The sequence below is a fragment of the Mytilus edulis genome, chromosome 6 (genome assembly GCF_963676685.1).
Source record: "Mytilus edulis chromosome 6, xbMytEdul2.2, whole genome shotgun sequence".
Classification (NCBI taxonomy): Eukaryota; Metazoa; Mollusca; class Bivalvia; order Mytilida; family Mytilidae; genus Mytilus; species Mytilus edulis.
This window is the reverse complement of record NC_092349.1, coordinates 38,567,678-38,589,457: the sequence shown is the minus strand read 5'-3', so window position 1 is coordinate 38,589,457 and position 21,780 is coordinate 38,567,678. Positions and strand designations below refer to the sequence as shown.

The following is a 21,780-nucleotide window of genomic DNA, read 5'->3' as shown; positions in this document are numbered from 1 at the left end:
GACGCCGGTCAGTTAGATATGTACAACTTACACTAATTCCATACATAAATATAGAAGACCCATTACTTATAGTCTCTAATATAGATTGACTAAACTAAAACTTAACCATGTTCACTGATCCATAAATTGAGGTCGATGTCAAATGAAAATTGTCTGGTGGGCATGAGGACCTGGCAAGGTCCGCACATGTACTATAGTTATTCTATTGCGCATAGTAAGAACGAAATTAACATTACCAAAAAATCTAAACATTTTTTCAAGTGGTCACTGAACAATGAAAATCAGGTCAAGGACGATGGCCATGAGACGGAAACCTCGTAACATAAGGTATCTATATGTCGTGTACATGTTATTATTTTGTACAGATTATTACTTGTACAAAATTTTCAATCCATCATACAGGTTATTACTTGTATAAATATAATTGTACAAGTAATAACCTGTACAAATTTTGTGGAGAAAAAGATAATAACTTGTACAAATCATTATTTTACATTGGCCTATTTGAAGTTCACAATAAATTGTTTTCCTTTTAACATATAATTCATTACTTTGCCTAAAGGTATAAACTCTCAATATGTAAGTACATTTAATATATCAAGTATATGAGCAAAACTGTTCATTTAAGTAGTCAAAACTAAAGTGAAGAGATGGAAAACAGTATAGAAAAGAAATTTAATGATGAAATAATTAAATTGTGTGATGACAATAATAAATCTTCTAATAATTCATTATTTACACGTGAAAGATACAGAGAGACTATTGGGAATGTAAAGAAAGCAAAATTAAGTTCCAAAAAGACTGCTCTTCAAAGATATTTCTTAAGGCAATATGATTTTTTGAGTGTAGCAGGCATTGAAAAACTCATTCGCAAAGGCGACATTTTTTTTTACTATTGTACAGTAGATGAACTTTATCCATTAATTAGAACTGCACATTCTGGAATTGGCCATGGAGGCATCCACAAGACATACAAGGAGTTAATAAAACAATTTGCCAATATCAGCAGAGAAATTATCAGAATTTTCATTCAGATGTGTGAACAGTGTATTTTGAGGAAAAGTCGTACTATAATCACAAAATTAGTTGTTCGTCCTATCACTTCTACATACTTTAATTCCCGTTGTCAAGTAGACCTTGTTGACTATCAGTCATTTCCAGATGGAGAATACAAGTGGATCATGCACTACCAGGACCACTTTTTTCTACTTATGGGATCTCCACATATACTGCAAAGTGATAATGGAAGGGAATTTACGGCTAATGTAATTACAGAACTTAAACATATTAAACTCATTTGGCCAGAGCTGAAATAAATGAATGAAGGGTACCAATTTATTTTTGCTTTTAACGACCATGTCACTTTGCACCAGAAGTCCGTATTTACGTGGAATTTAGCTGTTTAGCTAAATTTGCATAAGATGTCACACGAGCTTATGTCATTACTTTGCGTCCTTCATTCATCTGTAAACTTCTAACTTTTCAAAAATAATACTGATAAACACTTGAAAATAAGAACAGATAAACAAACACAATATAAATTAAAAAAAATACGAAAGATAATGAGTTGTACAAGTTATTATCTTTTTCTCCACAAAATTTGTACAGGTTATTACTTGACGTACAATTGTATTTATACAAGTAATAACTTGTATGATGGCATCATACAAGTAATTACTTGTATGAAAATTTTGTACAAGTAATAACCTGTACAAAATAATAAAATGTACACGACATATATACAAAGTATGAAGCCTCCAGGTATACCATCTTCAAAAATATAAAGCGTTTTAGAAGAGAACTAACGTTGCCGGCGGATCACTATCCCTATGTCAAGCTCTCACTGACAAAAGGCTCGACAAAAACTAGCCCTTGTTGATATCTACTAGACCAAACAAAATTTGTGTCAGGGGTGACGATGACGTAGGGTTTTATAAGCCCCTACCGAAGGAAATTTTGGAACATTAGATGTATTCTAAAGTTACTCGCAAGGGGGAGATCAATTTGCATAAAAAAATGTTTGAAACAGGTCTACAGCAAACACTTATTTGCATGGCTAGTTCGTTGTTGACTTGCTACCATTTTTGGCAGGAGGCAGATTTTTTCAGAAAGGTTAATGGTAACAGACAAACGTTCCTTTCAGGGGAGTTCCTCTACAACCCTTTTTCCTGATTGTTGTTGACAGATGTGTCTCAGTTGGGATGCGAGGCTCAGTAAAATCAGCTTCTCGGGTCAATGCCAAACGCAGTTCAAACTTCTAAACATACAATTTCATAGAATATTTTAAGATACCTATGATGGGTGTATTTCACACAGCTTTTGCATAATTTTAAAGAATTTTTATTTTTTATTTACTTAAGTACTAATGACTTTATCTTATAAATAACAATTGAGACATGAATTTAAGAATTTTCCTTTGTAACTTCATTTTTATAATTTTGACTATGGAGCAAAGTTTCAGCAATCCAAGTAATTCCATTTGAATTACAAATCTCAAGAGCGGTTTGCCCATTGCTATCTTTGATATTGACATCACAGTTGTTTTCAACCAGAGCTTTCGCAATCTCTACAGATTCATATCCGTTCTTTTCACATGTAATAAGGAATGGTGACCTCTGCGAGTTATCACACTTATTTATGTCACAACCACTCTCTAATAACAGTTTCACGGTATCTGTCATACATCTTATGTATCGATATGATGTATGTGTCTCGCATGCTATATGCAAAGGCATCTGACCAAAAGTATCTTGTTGATTTGCATCACATTTATTTTGCAGTAGGAGGACAACAACCTCTTTATGATAATGTTCCTGTCGATGATATCTTGAAAAACAACTTAAAATATTAAAATATCCATGTTCTACCTTCTGCATGCATGCATAATGCAAAGCATTGCGGCCATTGATGTCACAAGCATTGATATCGCAACCGTTTTCAATCAAAAATTCAACTATATCGTTGTATCCTTCAATGGCTGCCAAATGTAAAGGTGTTAGTTTTAAGTTATCAGGTTGATCGATGTTCGAGTGATTTTTTAACAATAACTGTGTCGTTTCTAGATGCCCTAACCAGCATGAGATGTGCAAAGCAATGATGCCTTCTTTATTTGGAATATTAACTTCACATTTATTCTCTATTAATAAATTGATAACATCTATGTTACCATGAAGACATGCATAAAAAAGTGGTGTGTTGTTCCAATCATCAGTCTGGTTGATATTTATTCCATTTTTCACCAAAATGTTAACTATGTCAGCATGGCCATTTAAACTGGGTTTTTGTAAAGAATTGCAGCCAACAGAATTGATTTTATGAACATCACAGTTATGTTTTATCAATATATCTACAATCTTGCAGTTTGATCTCTCACAGGCCATAAATAAAGGAGTTTCATCCTGATTGTCAGCATGGTCAACGTCACATCCTCTATTCAGGAAAAATTCCACGATATCTGCATTGCCTCCCCGACATGCTGCATGAAGAACACTCTTCCCTGAAGCACTTAAATTATCTATTTTACAACCAATATCATACAAAATTAATACCATTTCTAAAGAACTACGTTCACTTGCATAATGTAAAGCATTTCGACCTAAGGAATCACGTACATGTATATTACAGTTATGTTGTACAAACACATGTATAACACTTTTACTACTTGAGCAAAAAAGGGGTGGGATGATTTCTTTTTCAATATTAATTGGTTTATCTTCATTTACTAATACCATCTTATTTTTTTCAAACAATATCTGCAACAAAACATCCACTATTGTTGGATAGCCACTTTGAGCTGCAAAATGAAGTGCAGTATAGTTATAGCAATCAGCAATACACAAGTCCACATTATTGTGCAACAACATTTCCACAATGCCTTTTCGAAACGTTTCAATGCTGTCTGAAATTTTATCCTCAATTATATTAATGCCATTTTCAACTTTAGGTTCATCATACTGAATTCCATCTTCTTTATCTTCACTTGTCCAAGTATCACCTTCTTCACCTTCGCTAGACCAAGTATCATCCTCTTCATCTAAGACTTGATTGTAGTCTGAAGAGCAAGCCTCGTGCAGTGCTGTTCGGCCTAAAAAGTTTACTATATTAACATCACATCTATTTCTTATCAATACTTCATCTATATCTTTACGACCTTTTTTACAAGCTGCTTGCAGAAAGTGTTCACTTAAGTAGTTATGTATATTAATACGAGAGTTAAATTTCAGGAGAATGTTTACAACATCAAGATAACCATGCTTGCAAGCATTGAATAAAGGGGTTTCTTTAGAAGAATTTTGGTCGTTGATGCAACAACCTCTTTCTAATAGTGCTAAAACAATTTCTGTGTTGCCGTTCATACAAGCAACATGAAGTGGTGTTTGACCATCATGTTGATTTTTCGAATCCACATCACAATTACAGACAAGTAGAAAATTCACAATGTCCGTATGCCCATTATTACATGCAGCAAACAAGGGGGAAAGGACACCATCAATATCATATCCATATTTGACAAGAGTTCGAACAATTTGTAAATGACCCTCTATACATGCTGCTACAAGGGGTGCATTTTTATGAATGATTTGGCATTTGTCCACAGCAGGGTCATTATATTCATCATCACTGTCCTCAACATATATTTCAAAGCTTCTTTCATCTTCAGAATCATGATTGAAATCTGATGCAGTATTTTGTTCCAACAAAAACTGTACAACAATGCTACATCCAAACATTGATGAAAGATAAATAGGCCACCTATTGCACAATAATATTTCTAAAATATCTTTCTTCTTAGAAAAGAAATCAGTAAATTTTTCTTGATATGTTTTAAAATGAGATTGTTTGTTCCCAAATACATTGTAGAAATTCTTATGTATTATCTCCTCTTCCATGCGATGAAAGTACAAATTTTCCAAGCATGGAGGTAGCATAATTGTATATTCATCATGATCTTCTTCTAAAGATTCAAACTGAATTCGATCTGAAATAAAAACTGGTGTAGCATATTTCACTAGAGTTTTGGTCATTTTCTTTCCAAAATATAGTGAAAGTAAATCAAAAACAATGTCATGTTTGCTAGTTCTTATTGAATCATTGTTTTCAATATAACTTGTAATATAAGTATCAATTAAGGTGTCTAATTTCTTAAGGACTTGCAATTTAGAAGGACAGTTTGATAATTCTAAACTTTCAAAGACTTCGTTAAAGATCTTTTTGAATCCTGTGTCTATACTCTCATCTTTGAAGACATTTGTATTTATTTTGTCATTGTAAATAACTAGCAACGCCAGTCCCAGGAAACACTCCTCATTTTGATTCTGCATTTGGTCAAACTCTTCTTCAAAATATTGAATAGGGCATTCAAACATTTTTATATCCTTGTTTTCAGAGCAACCAAACATATTACAAAGAAATGGAAACATGTCCAGCTGATTGATGGTCTCACTGCTAAGAGGATGCATGTATTCTAGATCCATATGACAAGAGGCAATTTTAAGTTTTTCACCATTTGTGTAAGCCAAATGTTTTGATAGCAGACTGCATTTCTTCAAATTTAATTTGTCTGATAACTTTTCAAATTGTGAACTATTAGTTATCTGTAATCTACAAGTAGCAAGGATTCGAAAATGTTTATTTTCCTTAGAAAATTTCTCTATCTGACTCGAAACTCTGTCCCAAGAATTGATCAAATGCTGATCAACATTGAAAACGCCACATAAATCATCAAAAACAAATATTTGTGCAAGCCTCTTTATATAGTATTTCTCAATGTCCATTGGGTCAGAAATTGGCAAGATCTGGAAGTCTTCATGTTGTTGTAAATGTAATGCAATATGATGCGCAGTGGCTGTTTTACCTATTCCAGAATTACCAGATATGACTGTGGTAGCATTTTCTTTTACAACACCTAGTATCTTCCTGCTGGCTGTAGTTTCAAAGAATTTGTTGTCATCTGTCATCCAGCATTTGATTTTATTCTCAAACAAATCTGTAATGACGAATGTTTACATCAATTATACTCCTTAATTATCTCTTGAGCTGTATATAGAGCAAGGAAACCAACCCTACACTTCAACCTTTTTTTACCCAAAATTTATTTTACTATATATACTGTTGAGTATTAATATGCAAAGGGAAAAAATAACAACATCAGTAAAAAAAAATGATAATACCACAGCAAAAAAAATCAAAAAACTATCAACAATTTACATTACAATATATAGCATCTATAAAAGCATAATTACACAAATCCCATCAAAACCCGGCCTTATCCTCGGTACTCCAGATGGGTAAGTAGATTCTACTTCAATGTGAACATAATTATAATGTCAAAATAAAAGTTTTCACTTTTTTGTAAGAAATATAAAATTGGTCTAACTTTAAATCTAACAATAACATATGTTCATGTGACACAAGTGTGACAAAGCCTAGCTTGAACCATACCCATTTAAAGTGTACCTAGAAATCTATGCGAAAACATGAATTAATTAGTTTTTTTAAGTGGCCTGATAAAAAAGATTGTACAAGGTTTCAAGTTGATATGACTACAACTTCATCATGTTCAAAGTTCACTAACCTGAACCAAAACTTTCACTTACTTCAAAGGGATCTTAAGGTACAAATTAGACAAACAATTCAAATAAGTTTTTTTTCAAACATTTATAAATTGGAATCTTGTTTATTCAGAGTATATTATTTATCCCTTTCTACATGAGTTCATTCTTAATGGATTTGTATGAGCTTTGCTCAATGTTTAGATTTTTTTGTATTGTTGTTTGTCTTTAGTCAATCAATTATTTCTGAACACCCCTCCCCGTTTCATGTCACCACATAATCTATTTTATTATCTATATCAGATTAATACTTGCCCTTGATATTTTTAGGTATAGAGTCATTCTGCTGCAATTCGAGTGTCATCATTCTTTCAGTAACTGTTACAAGCTGCTCTTCAACAGCTACAAGTCTGTTTTGCATTTGTATATAGCGTAGTCTATTTGTCTTTTGTGATTCAAAAATCTGCAAGTCCTTCAATTCAAAAATTTCCTCATCAAACGATCCACAACCAAGTCGATGCAAAGCCTAAAATAACATTTATACTTATTTGGAAGGAACAAAATCATAGATATGTTGAAATCTAGGCCTTAAATTAATAATGGTGGCAATCTTTACCCAATTTGAAATCTTGAATAAGATCATAGCCATAGGAAACCTGTATAAAAAAAAATAAGCTGCACACAGCTGCACACACACTATTTTATACATTTCTATGTATTAATGAGAATGTTTATAATTATAAGTTGAGTTATATAATAATATATCTGGCTTTTACAACAAAAATTCTAAAAAATATTATTAAAATAAAATATATCAGAATATCATGAAAATAGAAACTTTACTTTTAAGATTTATCATTTAAATTCTAAAATGTTTCTAAATAAACTCATGTGCAATGTCTCCAGTGTTGTATAAATTGGGTATCAAAATGTGTTATAGTAAAATCAGTCAAAATATGGTCAAAGCCTAACAAATCCCTGGATAAGAACAATCCAATTAAAATAATGGAACAATATGGTCAACTACCCGATGATGGCAAGCAATCCTACTTAAAGAAAGAGAGCTTTCTGTGAAATGGGTACAGATGAGTTGTGTTTGCAAGATGAGAGTATTACAATACTTTAAAAAATAAATGGGGAGTGTGTCAATAGGACACAGATGATGCCCCCGCTTTTCTATCATATAAAGTTATAAAGGGACCTAACTGAAAAACGGCATTAGTGACACTACCCAAATTTGTACTTGAGTTTTGTAGTAATAACAATTGTGTATAAGTTTCATAACATTTGGTTGAGGCGAACTTAAGTTAGAGAACAGAAATGAAAAGTTAAGCAATTTTACTACTTGAAAAGGGCCATAACCCAAGAACAATAACTCAATGACATCCCAAAATAACAAACTTGGTCTGTATTTTGTAGTAATAACATTTGGTCGAATGCTAACTTAAGTTAGAGAACAGAAACAAAAGATTCAGATATTTTTCCATTTGTAAAGGGGTATAACTCTAGAATGATAATAGTGACACCATTATGACCACTAAAATTCAAACTTAATCTGTATTTTATGGTTATAAGCGTTGTGTATAAGTTTCCTAGTATTTGGAACTAAACTAATGTTAGGGGATGACCATTTGATATTCTGGGGAGGGGGGCAGGATGATTTGTTTTTGATCTGTTATTTATTTTTGTGGACTAAAAAGACAAATTATTTATTTTCTGCACTGTTGAAGCATCATTTTTCATTTTCATTAAAACATTAGGGACTGATTATTTATTTTCACAATTATATTTATAATATTGGAAAACACACAATTTTTAAATTCATTTCTTTTATTCTAAAATAAATAATACATGTTTAGTTAAGTCATTATGTTATATTAAATAAGAAGTAATCCTTCTCCTTTGAACATGCTGGAAGTGAATCTTCTGAATTCTAAACAACATATAATGCTTACAAGGTATTAAAGCTGGGCTGTAACTAGCCTCTATTTTAAAAGTAACGGTAAACATATATATGGCGAGCAGAGCGAGGTTGAAAAAAATAATCGGCAACAGTTTGGGGTTCGCTAAAGGCCCCAAGATCGAAACTATAGAAAAACATGCAAAATCATACAATCTGCGCTTTCCCAGATCCTTTCTTTATCGAAAAGACAAGTTCTGTTTTAATATTTTTAGACAATATTTTGGTCTCAAAGCAAAATATATAGATTCAGTGTGAGACTTTTAGACTTGAGGGACAACATCAAAAGACCAATATGTAGTATAAAGCAAAAAAATCACATAGTTTAGTACGTAGCTGGTGTTCAATTTTTTTTAGTGGTGTTTTAATTTAAGCTTTCAGAAAATTTTTGATACCTGTCAATTATTTGGTTTTTTTTCAAATAAAGTTAAGAGGGCTCTGATTACCATTGATATAACTTTGCTTACTTCCACAAATACAGATTAATTTTGAATTTTGGTGGCGTCACTTTAACTGATTTAGAGTCATGCCCTTTTACAAATGACCACACCTAAACTAGCCTAGGGTGATAATATGGGATCTAGAAAGGTACTTTAAGTTAGTAACTGTCCAACTAATTACCTTTCTAGATCCCATATGATCACCCTAGGCTAGTTTTGTTGGGGTAGGTGTGGCTAAGTGTTTAGATTTTTATGTAATATATATGTGAAATTTAGGTGCTGTAAGAAAGTTTCAACTATTTGCCAGATCTGCTTTTTAATAAAATAATAAGTAGTTCCCAGATTTAAGACATTCCCCAAAACCTTGACCATGTTTATAGGGTGGTTTCATGACGAAGACCATATTCAACTTAAATTTGCAAATAATTCTGCAACATCAAATAAATAAATGACAATGTTATACTGCACTTGCCAATAAGACAACTATCTTAAGCATACAGAACAACTAGACCTAAACAAAAAAAGTGTCAAGCTCTCTGAGGTAAAGCTGCATTGACATAAAAAACGGATATATGTGTTTTCACTCATCAACTTAAATGAAAAAATAATATATCAACTTAAATTATACTCGAGTGTTTTTGTTTAATTTAATTTACATAAATCTGGGTTAAGTTGTCCCTTATTAGAACTTTTGGTTTCCGATGCTTTCCAACTACATATCATGTCATAATTGATTTGGCCTTTCACTTCAAGTTTTCCAACTGATTTCATTCTTGACAAAATCCTGTGTTTATCATTCTAGCAATGTTCTTGTTAAGATACGCAAACACACCTGTGCTTTCGATGGACACTTATTAAAAACAGTAGATGGGTCTTGTTATCATCATAACTTTCACTAAGCTATCAAAAAGAAGCTGACAACATGCTTCTATTCAATATTTTTATCAGACATTTAATTTCGTTTTAATTCATTGAATGTCATGATAAATTCAGAGCAATTCAAAAAAAAATATGACAACATGACAAACACTATTTGGATAAACGCAGAGAAGATCAAAATGTTTTCATAAACACGTATGTGAACCTTTTGAGCAACGGATTATATTCAACAGGGACCCATTTCAGCTACTTGATGCAACGCTCTATTTTTCGAACGAAAGGACATTTCCAATTATCAATATAAAAAAAAATAGATTTACTCGTCGACTGTAATCAGATAAGGGAAAATAAAGTAGGCAAACTAGAGCGAATAAAAGCGTTAAGAACTCATCGTTTTCACATATAATTGGGTTTTCCCTCGCATGAATTGGGTTTTAGGGCAGATTCCATATAAAAAAGTGAAGCAACTCTCATAAGCATGTTAGGCAAAAATCATAAGCAATGAACTTCTGTTTTTGAATACATGCTTTATACTAATAAAGATATATATAAAGACAATTTGGCAAAAAAAAAATTATGAGCATCATCCTTTTTAAATAAACGAAGCCTTTTAAAATATTATGCTTCTGACATAAGATTTGACAGACTTTATTGTTTTTGACATAAGATTTGACAGACTTTATTGTTTCTGACATAAGATTTGACAGACTTTATTGTTTTTGACATAAGATTTGACAGATTTTATTTTTTCTGACATAAGATTTGACAGATTTTATTATTTCTGACATAACATTTGACAGACAAATTGAGTTTCTGACATAAGATTGTGACAAACTTGATTCTGACATAAGATTTTTCATACCATAAGATATTTTGACAGACATGACAGACAATATATATTTGTTTTTTTTTACTGACATTGGAAATCAAATCCTAGTTAAAAGTCATTTTTAAAACTCCTGGAAAATACTGCAGCCTAATTACAATCTAACAAGATTTCACCACAGGTCAAATAACTTTAACTGTCAGTACATTCAAATGTTTTAGACATAAGAAAACAAGTTTGTCAGATCTTATGTCGAAAACATGTAAACAATTGCTTGAATAAAGTTAAATGTTATTTAAAGAATCAAGTTCAATCAACCTGTGTTTTTTTTCTTATATACAGCATGATTTACAGTTTAAACTGGCATATATTGGAACCTACAATGATTTTGAAAGTTTTTACAGTGATGTTCCTGACATAAGATTTATTGACAGACACTGAGCTAAAAAGCAAGGTTTTTGAAAGTGAAAAAAAATATATATCACAGATGTTTTTGACTAAAAAAAGTAACAGATTTGGGAAAAGGGATGTTTGAATATAACCAGACTACACTAGTAAATACCAGTATACAAGTGTCAACATAAAGCGTTGCAACACATGTACATTGTGTAAAAAAATGGGAGTTAATTCTGTCAAAATGTTTGCATTTTTTCAACTTGTTTTAATCATTTCTACTTTAAACAGTAACAATCATATCCAAAAATCATTTTTATAATTTCATCTAATATCATTATTCATCAAAACATTCACAGATTATCTTTAAAATAAACAGTAACTTTCATTTTTATTTATTTATTTATTATGACAGACATTTCCTTTTCATAAAAAAATGGAATCTGCTTTAGAACCCTGCAATGGGCAATTGCATTGGATTTTTAATTATTTGTATTGCGCGATCACGCAAATACACAGCATATCTGGAGCTCTGAAATTTTTCTTGGATGATGGATCGGCTACAAAGTAACAACACTTGGTCAGCATCTAATAAGGAACATTCATGCTATGTTTGGTTTCATTCAACTCATATGTTTGGTTTCATTCCACTCAGTGGTTCTCTTTAAGAAGACATTTGTATGCATTTCCCATAGGGTCCAATGTTAAACTGAGTCCCCTGCTGGCAGCCATCTTGGATGATTGATTGGCTACAAATTAACAACACTTGGTCAGCACCTCATAAGGAACATTCATGCTATGTTTGGTTTCATTCCATTCATTGACCTAGCTATTGCTTATACAAATGTTATACTTATACATTGTTATAGTTTAAGAAAAACAGACAAAAACACAAAAACTTAACACTGAGCAATGAACCTTGAAAATAAGGTCAAGGTCAAATAAAACCTACACGACTGACATAAAGATCATACAATATTTCCATACACCAAATATAGTTGACCTATTGCATATAGTACAAGGAAAAAGACCAAAACTCAAAATCATAACTTTGACCACTGAACCATGAAAATGAGGTGAAGGTCAGATGACACCTGCTAGCTAGACATGTAGACCTTACAATCATTCCATACACCATATAAAGTAAACTTATTGCATACAGTATAAGAAAAAACGACCAAAACACAAAAACTTAACTATAACCACTGAACCATAAATATAAGGTCAAGGTCAGATGACAGCTGCCTGAGTTGGACATGTACACCTTACAGTCATCCCATACACTGAATATACTAGTCCTATAGCTTATAGTATCTGAGATGTGGACTTGACAACCAAAACTTAACCTTGTTCACTGATCAATGAAATGAGGTTGAGGTCAAGTGAAAACTGTCTGACGGGCATGAGGACCTTTCAAGGAATGCACACACCAAATATAGTTATCCTTTTACTTATAATAAGAGAGAATTTACCATTACAAAAAATCTTAAGTTTTATTTCAAGTAGTTGCTGAACCATGAAAATGAGGTCAAGGACATTGGACATGTGACTGACAGAAACATTGTAACATGAGGCATCTATATACAAAGTATGAAGCATCCTGGTCTTCCACCTTCTAAAATATAAAGCTTTTAAGAAGTAAGCAAACGCCATCGTTGCTGTAGCCGTCGCCAGATCACTATCCCTATGTCGAGCTTTCTGTGACTAAAGTGGCAGGCTCTACAAAAACTTACTACTTTTATTTCACAAGGTTTTTTTTAGCTAGACAAACCAGATGCTGCACAGGGCGCAGCTTTATACGACCGCAGAGGTTGAACCCTGAACGGTTGGGGCAAGTATGGACACAACATTCAAGCTGGATTCAGCTCTAAATTTGGATTGTGATTAAATAGTTCACATGAACTTAAAAATTTTTTTTTGCCTTTGAGCAATTCACTATGCTGTTAAATATTAATCCTATCAAAAATATGTTTGAAGAAATTTTCTTTTTATTTATGAAATCTGAAATGAGAAAAGTTCCTTATTCCAAAACTGATCTCAATTCAAATTTTTAATGGAGTTTGCAACAATAACTACTCATTTAAATACATCATAAAATATTAAAATGTAAAAAAGTGCTTGTTATCACTGAATGGTAAAGATGGTTTTAATTTATCAGTTGGAAGTAAAAGTGAATATACATTGTATATTGTATAAAACAATGATTTAAGTTGATTCAACTACTATTCTGGACAAAGAAAGATAACTCCAATTGAAAATTTCTTGCTATTCCGCAATATTGTGCAATTAGATATTTCTTGCTATTGCGCAATAACGTGCAATTGAAAATACTTGCTATTGCACAATACTGTGCAATTGAAAATTTCTTGCTATTGCGCAATACTATGCAATTGAAAATTTCTTGCTATTGCACAATACTGTGCAATTGAATTTTTCTTGCTATTGCTGAATACTGTGCAATTGAAAATTTCTTGCTATTGAACAATACTTAATATAATAATTTTGGATCCTGATTTAGACCAACTTGAAAACGGCCCATAATCAAAAATCTAAGTACATGTTTAGATTCAGCATATCAAAGAAGTTTAAGAATTCAATTTTTGTTAAAATCAACTTAGTTTAATTTTGGACACTTTGGACCTTAATGTAGACCAATTTGAAAACAGGACCAAAAATTAAGAATCTACATACACAGTTAGATTTGGCATATCAAAGAACCCCAATTATTCAATTTTTGATGAAATCAAACAAAGTTTAATTTTGGACCCTGATTTGGACCAACTTGAAAACTGGGCCAATAATCAAAAATCTAAGTACATTTTTAGAATCAGCATATCAAAGAACTCAAAGGATTCAATTTTTTTTTAAATCAAACTAAGTTTAATTTTGGACCCTTTGGACCTTAGTGTAGACCAATTTGAAAACTGGACCAAAAATTAAGAATCTACATACACAGTTAAATTCGGTATATCAAAGAACCCCAATTATTCAATTTTTGATGAAATCAAACAAAGTTTAATTTTGGACCCTTTGGGCCCTTTATTCCTAAACTGTTGAGACCTCAACTCCCAAAATCAATCCCAACCTTCCTTTTGTGGTCATAAACCTTGTGTTTAAATTTCATTGATTTCTATTTACTTATACTAAAGTTATTGTGCGAAAACCAAGCAAAATGCTTATTTGGGCCCTTTTTTGGCCCCTTATTCCTAAACTGTTGGAACCAAAACTCCCAAAATCAATCCCAACCTCCCTATGTGGTCATAAACCTTGTGTTTAAATTTCATAGATTTCTATTTACTTATACTAAAGTTATAGTGCGAAAACCAAATGTCTTCGGACTACGACGACGACGACGCAAACGTGATACCAATATACAACCAAAAAATTTTCAATTTTTGTAGTGGTATAAAAATGTAGGCAACCTGAAATTATTTCCTGGCCACTGAAACTTTGAGTTGGCCACTAAGTTTTCATGTCTGGTGGACAATGGGCAACTTCATTTCAGAAGTTACTTTAAGGGCTATGAGGAAAACATGATAATTATGATAAACAAATTGTGTAAAATTGTCCTTAAAGTGCAATAACTTCTTAAGGGTCAATTGACAATTTTGATTATATAAACTTATTTGTAGATCTTACTTTGCTGAACATTTTTACTGTTTACATCTTCATCATTAAAAATATTCAAGATGAGTATAATAACCAACAAGAGGCTCTCAAGAGCCTGAATCGCTCACCTTGTAAACAATGCCTTCGGCCATGTTTTTTAACGAAATAGAAAATAAAACACAAACTTTATTTTAAACACCCTACTGATTATTCAAATGAAATTTGGTTGAATTTATTTGATGAGTTTTAGAGGAGAAGATTTTTTAAAGTTAGCAAATATGATGAACAAATTGTGAAAAAATTGTCATTAAAGGACAATAACCCCTTAAGGGGTCAATTGACAATTTTGGTCATATTAACTTATTTGTAGATCTTACTTTGATGATCATTTTTGCTGTTTACAGTTTATCTTTATCTATAATAATATTCATGATAATGACCAAAAACTGCAAAATTTCCTTAAAATTACCAATTAAGTGGCAGCAACCCAACAATGGGTTGTTTGATTCATCTGAAAATTTCAGGGCTGATAGATGTTGACCTATTAAATGAACATTTTTACCCCATGTCAGATTTGCTTTAAATGCTTTAGTTTTTGAGATATAAGCCAAAAACTGCATTTGACCCCTATGTTCTATTTTAAGTAACGGCGGCCATTTTGGTTGGTTGGCCAGGTCACCGGACACAATTTTCAAACAAGATACCCCAATGATGGTTGTGGCCAAGTTTAGTTCAATTTGGCCCAGTAGTTTCAGAGGAGAAGATTTTTGTAAAAGATATCTAAGATTTATGAAAAATGGTTAAAAATTGACTATAAAGTGCAATAACTCCTAAAGAGGTCAACTGACCATTTCAGTCATGTTGACTTATTTTTAGGTCTTACTTTGCTGAACATTTTTGCTGTTTACAGTTTATCTCTACCTATAATAATATTCATGATAATAACCAAAAACAGCAAAATTTCCTTAAAATTTCCAATTCAGGGGCAGCAACCCAACAACGGGTTGTCCGATTCATCTGAAAATTTCAGGGCAGATAAATCTTGACCTGATAATCAATTTTACCCTATGTCAGATTTGCTCTAAATGCTTTTGTTTTTGAGTTATAAGCCAAAAACTGCATTTGACCCCTATGTTCTATTTTTAGCAATGGCGACCATGTTTGTTGATAGATCAAAACTTCCGATACAATTTATAAACTATATACCCTAAGGAACATTCAGTTAAAGTTTGGAAGTATTTGGCCTCGTAGTTTCAGAGGAGAAGAATTTTGTAAAAGATAACTAAGATTTATGAAAAATGGTTAAAAAGTGACTATAAAGGGCAATAACTCCTAAAGGGGTCAACTGACCATTTCAGTCATGTTGATTTATTTTTAGGTCTTATTTAGCTGAACATTTTTGCTGTTTACAGTTCTCTACCTATAATAATATTCATGATAATAACCAAAAACAGCAAAATTTCCTTAAAATGTCCAATTCAAGGGCAGCAACCCAACAACGGGTTGTCCGATTCATCTGAAAATTTCAGGGCAGATAGATCTTGACCTGATAATCAATTTCACCCAGTCAGATTTGATCTAAATGCTTCGGTTTTTGAGTTATAAGCCAAAAACTGCATTTGACCCCTATGTTCTATTTTTAGCAATGGCGACCATGTTTGTTGATAGATCAAAACTTCGGATACAATTTATAAACTAGATACCCTAAGGAACATTCAGTTAAGGATGTACTTAGGTGAGGTTTTGGAATTTGTGTCAAATGTTCGGACTCCTTGGTGTTTTTCCATACAATACAATGTAAAATATTTTGCCCCATAACACCCATTTATTTTTTCATATAAAACTTAGTAGCTCATGAAAGGTTATTTACCAAAATTTTGGAAGATTCTTAATTTTCTTTCTTTTGTTTTGAGAACTAATAATACCAATGCAAATATAAGGTAAAAGTCCGAGTCAGCCTTTTCCCGCCATATTTTAAATCTCAAATATCTCGAAAAGGAGGTCCATGACCTGTCAATATTTTTAGCTTATTTTTATCCTTAAAGGGATAATTCGTGATTTTTCACTTTTCATCTTATTATGTTCATAATACCATAAAAAACATATTCACCAAGTTTTATTTCGATATGAAAAGTAATAAAGGAGAATATTTGGAATTATTAATTTTATTTTATCAAACTTCCTGACTTATGTGACGTAGTTTAAGTCTTTGGGCATGCCGGGAGTGAAATTAATCTCATTTAAGTCTTGTTCGTTCACCATCTAATAACGCTATTTAAAGCGCATCAACGACTTTTGGTGTAGCTATTAACCCAAGAAAAGTAAGTGATAGCCATGCAACTTTTTAAATTAGATTGTAGGATTCATGTGTGGATTTTTTATACGAATTCTAGTAATTAAAGTAAATAATACATTTTTATGATTTTTTTTCTTCAAATACTTTAAACAAACATATGAAACTGACACGATCGATAGTGTATTAAAAAATACATGTTTGTATTCTGAACTTTTTGCTTCATTCCAGAAAACATTTTCACTTGCTTGTACTGTGGAAATTAAATGTGTATTAATTTGTGACACTTAGTGAATGTTGAATGCGTAGTTAAACTCAAGGTAATATAAAGATTAGCATTATATGTAATTCTAATCTTTTGATCTTCATTCAGTGACACCTAGGCGTCACGGTTCAGCATTTCAGGTGTGCACAACATTTCGTATGAATGATATACGGGAGTCAGTTATAGTTATACACACAGAAATGTAAGAAAAAGAATTAAAATGAATTTACGGGAGAAATAAGGTCGCACAATAACTGGATAGCTGTTGTATATTTTTATATATTTTGCATTAAGCTCACTTTTAAATGAATTATGACTTCTGATTAGTTTTGTAACGATAATTATTTTAATTGAATAAATTTATAAATAAAAATAGACTTCTAAACACGAGTGTATGAACTAAAAATTGTACCTTTTTAAATTAAAATCGTCAACCTTTAATATTTCAAACAGATTGCAATTATATAATTTAGTCCATCCAAAGCGATCTTTATTTACCTATTTAGGAATTAATGTTCTCATCAAAATATTTTAAATCTCACAACGCATGCATGAATACTTCAGCTATTTGAAAAAAAAAGATGTTTTAAAATATTGACAGGAAATTTAAGGATCCTCTTGGAATGGAATCGAAAAATTACGAATAGAATTTCTTTTCAGTTGTGAAAAACGTCAACCAAATTTATTCATAATCGGAAGCGTCCTTATATTAAAATAGTCTTCTTCTCACAACGAATAATACTTTAGCTATTTGACCAACGATGTTTAAAAAAAAAATTATAAGTCTGTTCAACTGGCAAGAAAATCCCTAAAGCGGACAAGCAGTTTATTCTTTAAATTGCTGTCATTGAATATCAAGAAAGAAAATAATTCCCGAAATCAATTTGAAACTTTAATACTCAAAAGTTTTCCTAGAAAATATTCACATCCCTTGGGGTTTATTAGTGTACGTCCAGTTGCATATGTTTTACATGAATGTCGGAACAATTGTGATGATGTCGAATTTCTTCCTTTATTGGAGAACGATCTAATTGATATATATACATTTGTGATTTTACCATGTTCATAACTTCGATGAACCGAAGCAAGTTATTAGATCGATCTGTATTTAAATCAAATTGATCCTCTACTTCTTCTTCTTCTTCTTCTTTTGGTATACAATAGTCTATCAAATTCGATGATTACATACTGTTGGCATTCGTGGACTAGTCTATTTACAAAACTGTTACCCCAATTTACACAAAATGTATGTTTCTTTCTTATGTATATATGTCTCTGTATATATTTTAAATTGCAATATAGCTCCGTAACTTTCTATCCAGGCGTAGAAATGAATCGTCGACAAGTGCGTACATTTTTTTAAAATCAATATTTCTGGTATGTTCCAATCTGTCCTTTACTATTGACAACGAGTATATATTACCTTTTCCCAAATTAAACCTAGGGAAAAAAAATGTAAATAGATTTGTATTTTATCAAATCTTTTTTTTTTTTGGTATTATTTATATTTTTATAAATAATATTCTTTACACCAGTAATGTTATTTATAAACAAGCGTATGAGTTTAGTAATGACTAGTATATTATATCACTTTCGGACACGCAAGACAGAGATGTATATTATACACCTGATAGTTCAAAATGGAGAGTTATAAGTTATCGGCCGTGTACACTGATCAATACCTACAGAAGTGAAACGATGCATGAACTTGCAAGCCGACAGGAAATCGCTTGAATACCTGGACGTGTCACCTCACACCCCTCACAATACCTTTGGGAGTAATACATTTAGTCATGCTGGTGATCAGATAGGGAAGATCCGAATTTATTTGAATAAAATTTATTACTTTAAAGAATTATAAACAAATTAGATTTACGAAAACAGATTTCACGAAACACTTATTTATGATTTAAACTTTGACTTTTTAACTAATTCCAATATTAACAGTTTAAAAATAACAGACTGTGGTTATTTAAAAAAAATAAGAACATTTTCCGTATCAAGTTAGTTTGTCAGATAAAACAACCGTACGATTGACAAGATATCGACACGCAATTACGACTACATCGGTTACTGTAGTTTTGGTCCTTTGTGGTTTATTGACATATCAGGATTTTTCATCGGGCAAGACGACAAAATGGCGGAACGCAGAGAATTGTTACTCTAAATTTAAAATCGATAGTGATCTCTTATCTAGCGGAATAAAACTTTAATATCTATAAATTTGATCATTTCTATATAGAATGGACATAATATCAATTTTTGATTTTTTTGCAAAGTTTCCCTTTAATTGATGCTCTACCAGTTTATAGTATTAATTTTAACTTCTTAATTTATTAATTTTCACTTAACCTCACCTAAGTACATCCTTAAAGTTTGGAAGTATTTGGCCTGGTATTTTCAGAGGAGAAGATTCTTGAAATAGTTTACGACGACAGACGACGGACGACGACAGACGCCAAGTGATGGCATAAGCTCACTTGGCCCTTCAGGCCATGTGAGCTAAAAACTGCAAAATTTCCTTACAATTACCAATTTAGTGGCAGCAACCCAACACTGGGTTATAAGTTTCATCTGAAAATTTCAGGGCTGATAGAACTTCTCCTAATAAACATGTTAACCCCGTCAGATTGTTTTTTGAGATATAAGCCAAAAACTGCGTTTTACCCCTATGTTATATTATGTTTAGCCATGTTTATTGAAGAAACAAATAATAACACAAACTTTATTCTAGATACCCTATGGATCTGATTCAGCTTTAATTTGGTAGAAATTGGTTTCAGAGGAGAAGATGTTTGATATAGTTTACACCAGACTGGAGATGGACGACGACAACGGACGCCAAGTGAATGTGTCAGCTCACCATTCCTAATCCGTACGTGAGCTAAAAATAATATAAATATCTCACTTACATTATGATAATGGTAGACATATCTTTATATAATAAACACTTTCCAATTTCCAGTATAGTACCATTTGAAAACATACCTGTGCTATATCTTCCCAGTAAATACTGAAATCATCATCCTCAATTATAAAACTGTCCATGTGAGCAATTTTATTTCTGTAATACTGTATCCTGGATAGATCATCACCAACACTGACATGTGTAGGTAAAGGAAGTTTACTGCTGATCTGTATGTCAGTCAGATTTCTGATCAAATTTATCATAAGTGTAATGTCGTACTTTTCGGATGATGGCTTACCTGTAAATATAGAAAAATGTCATAAATAAAAAAAAATTGTAAAAATTCCATATAAAATCTTATGTTTTATGTTTTAATGTATACATGGAAGACATTTTTCTGATCAAATAGTCATAATTTCCTAAATGCTACTTTACTATGTTTCTAAAGGTTCAGACAGTATTATGCTGAGCTAAAATTTATATCTACTGCTTTCTACAAGTCACTGTTTTATCGCGTTAAAATATTTCTCTGTTTCTAGAAAGTTTGACTCACTGAGTTTTATATTAACAATTTCTAGCTTTAAGTTGTAGCTTATTTAATTGAAACAACATAATGTCATACTGTTACACCAATGTCTCAGTAAGTGGGAGGGATTTGAGCTTGCAAACATGTTTAACCATGCCACATTCTGTATATTATGTCTGTCCTGTATTAGGAGCAGTAAATTGAATTAGTTGTTGTTTTTTGCTCTTTCTCACATTTGTTTTTTTGTTTATTCAATTATTGTTACTTCTTGTTGTTGTGTTTTGCTGTTACACTACTGTCCCAGCTGTTACAGAAGTGTTGGCATCTTCAAACATGCTTGATCCACCTCATTCTGTATGTGCCTGTCCCAAGTCAGGAGCCTGTAATTCAGTGGTTATTGTTTGTGGCTGTATATTGTATTTGTTTTTTCGTGCATGATGTTTAGTGACTAAATCAGGCACTTATTTTTCTTGTTTGAATTGTTTAACATTTGTCATTTCAGGCTTTATAGCTTACTTTGAGGTGTGGGTTTTGCTCATTGTTGAAGTCTGTACAGTGACCCTATAGTTGTTATCTTCTATGTCATTTGGTCTCTGTTGGCGAGTTGTCACATTAGCAATCATACCACATCTTCTAATTCTAATATGAAATTGTTGCCAGAATTTATTTTGAGAAGCTGGATAATAGCCATGATAGCTTAATTTTGCAATAGATTTTATATATTATTAAATATATATGTAAATATGCAGGAGTTTCTCGCTGCATTGAAGACCCATTGGTATCCTTTGGCTGTTGTCTGCTCTATGGTCAGGTTGTTGTCTCTTTGACACATTCCCCATTTCCATTCTCAATTTTAATCTCCCATTGGGTCCTATGTTAAACTATGTCCCCCCTGCTGGCACCCATCTTGGATGATGGATCAGCTACAAAGTAACAACACCTGGTCAGCATCTCATAAGGAACATTCATGCTATGTTTGGTTTCATTGCATTCAGTGGTTCTCTAAAAGAAGTCATTTGTATGCATTTCCCATAAGGTCCTATGCTAAACTAAGTCCCCCGCTGGCGGCCATCTTGGATGATGGATCGGCTACAAAGTAACATCACTTGGTCAGCACCTCATAAGGAACA

General features: G+C 32.0%; 1 protein-coding gene across 1 annotated transcript in view; it reads right to left on the bottom strand.

Annotated features, from left to right (window-relative positions):
* Positions 1-2,317: 2,317 nt before the first annotated feature.
* The window catches only part of LOC139529075 (uncharacterized), a 45,933-nt gene continuing 26,470 nt past the window's right edge, over positions 2,318-21,780 (bottom strand). Inside the window, exons 4-6 of the mRNA XM_071325325.1 lie at positions 20,205-20,422; positions 6,867-7,077; positions 2,318-5,986 (exon numbers count right to left, since the gene is read on the bottom strand). Of these exons, the coding sequence (XP_071181426.1) occupies positions 2,403-5,986; positions 6,867-7,077; positions 20,205-20,422 (4,013 nt within the window). The 3' untranslated portion in view covers positions 2,318-2,402. The remainder of the gene's footprint in view (positions 5,987-6,866; positions 7,078-20,204; positions 20,423-21,780) is intronic.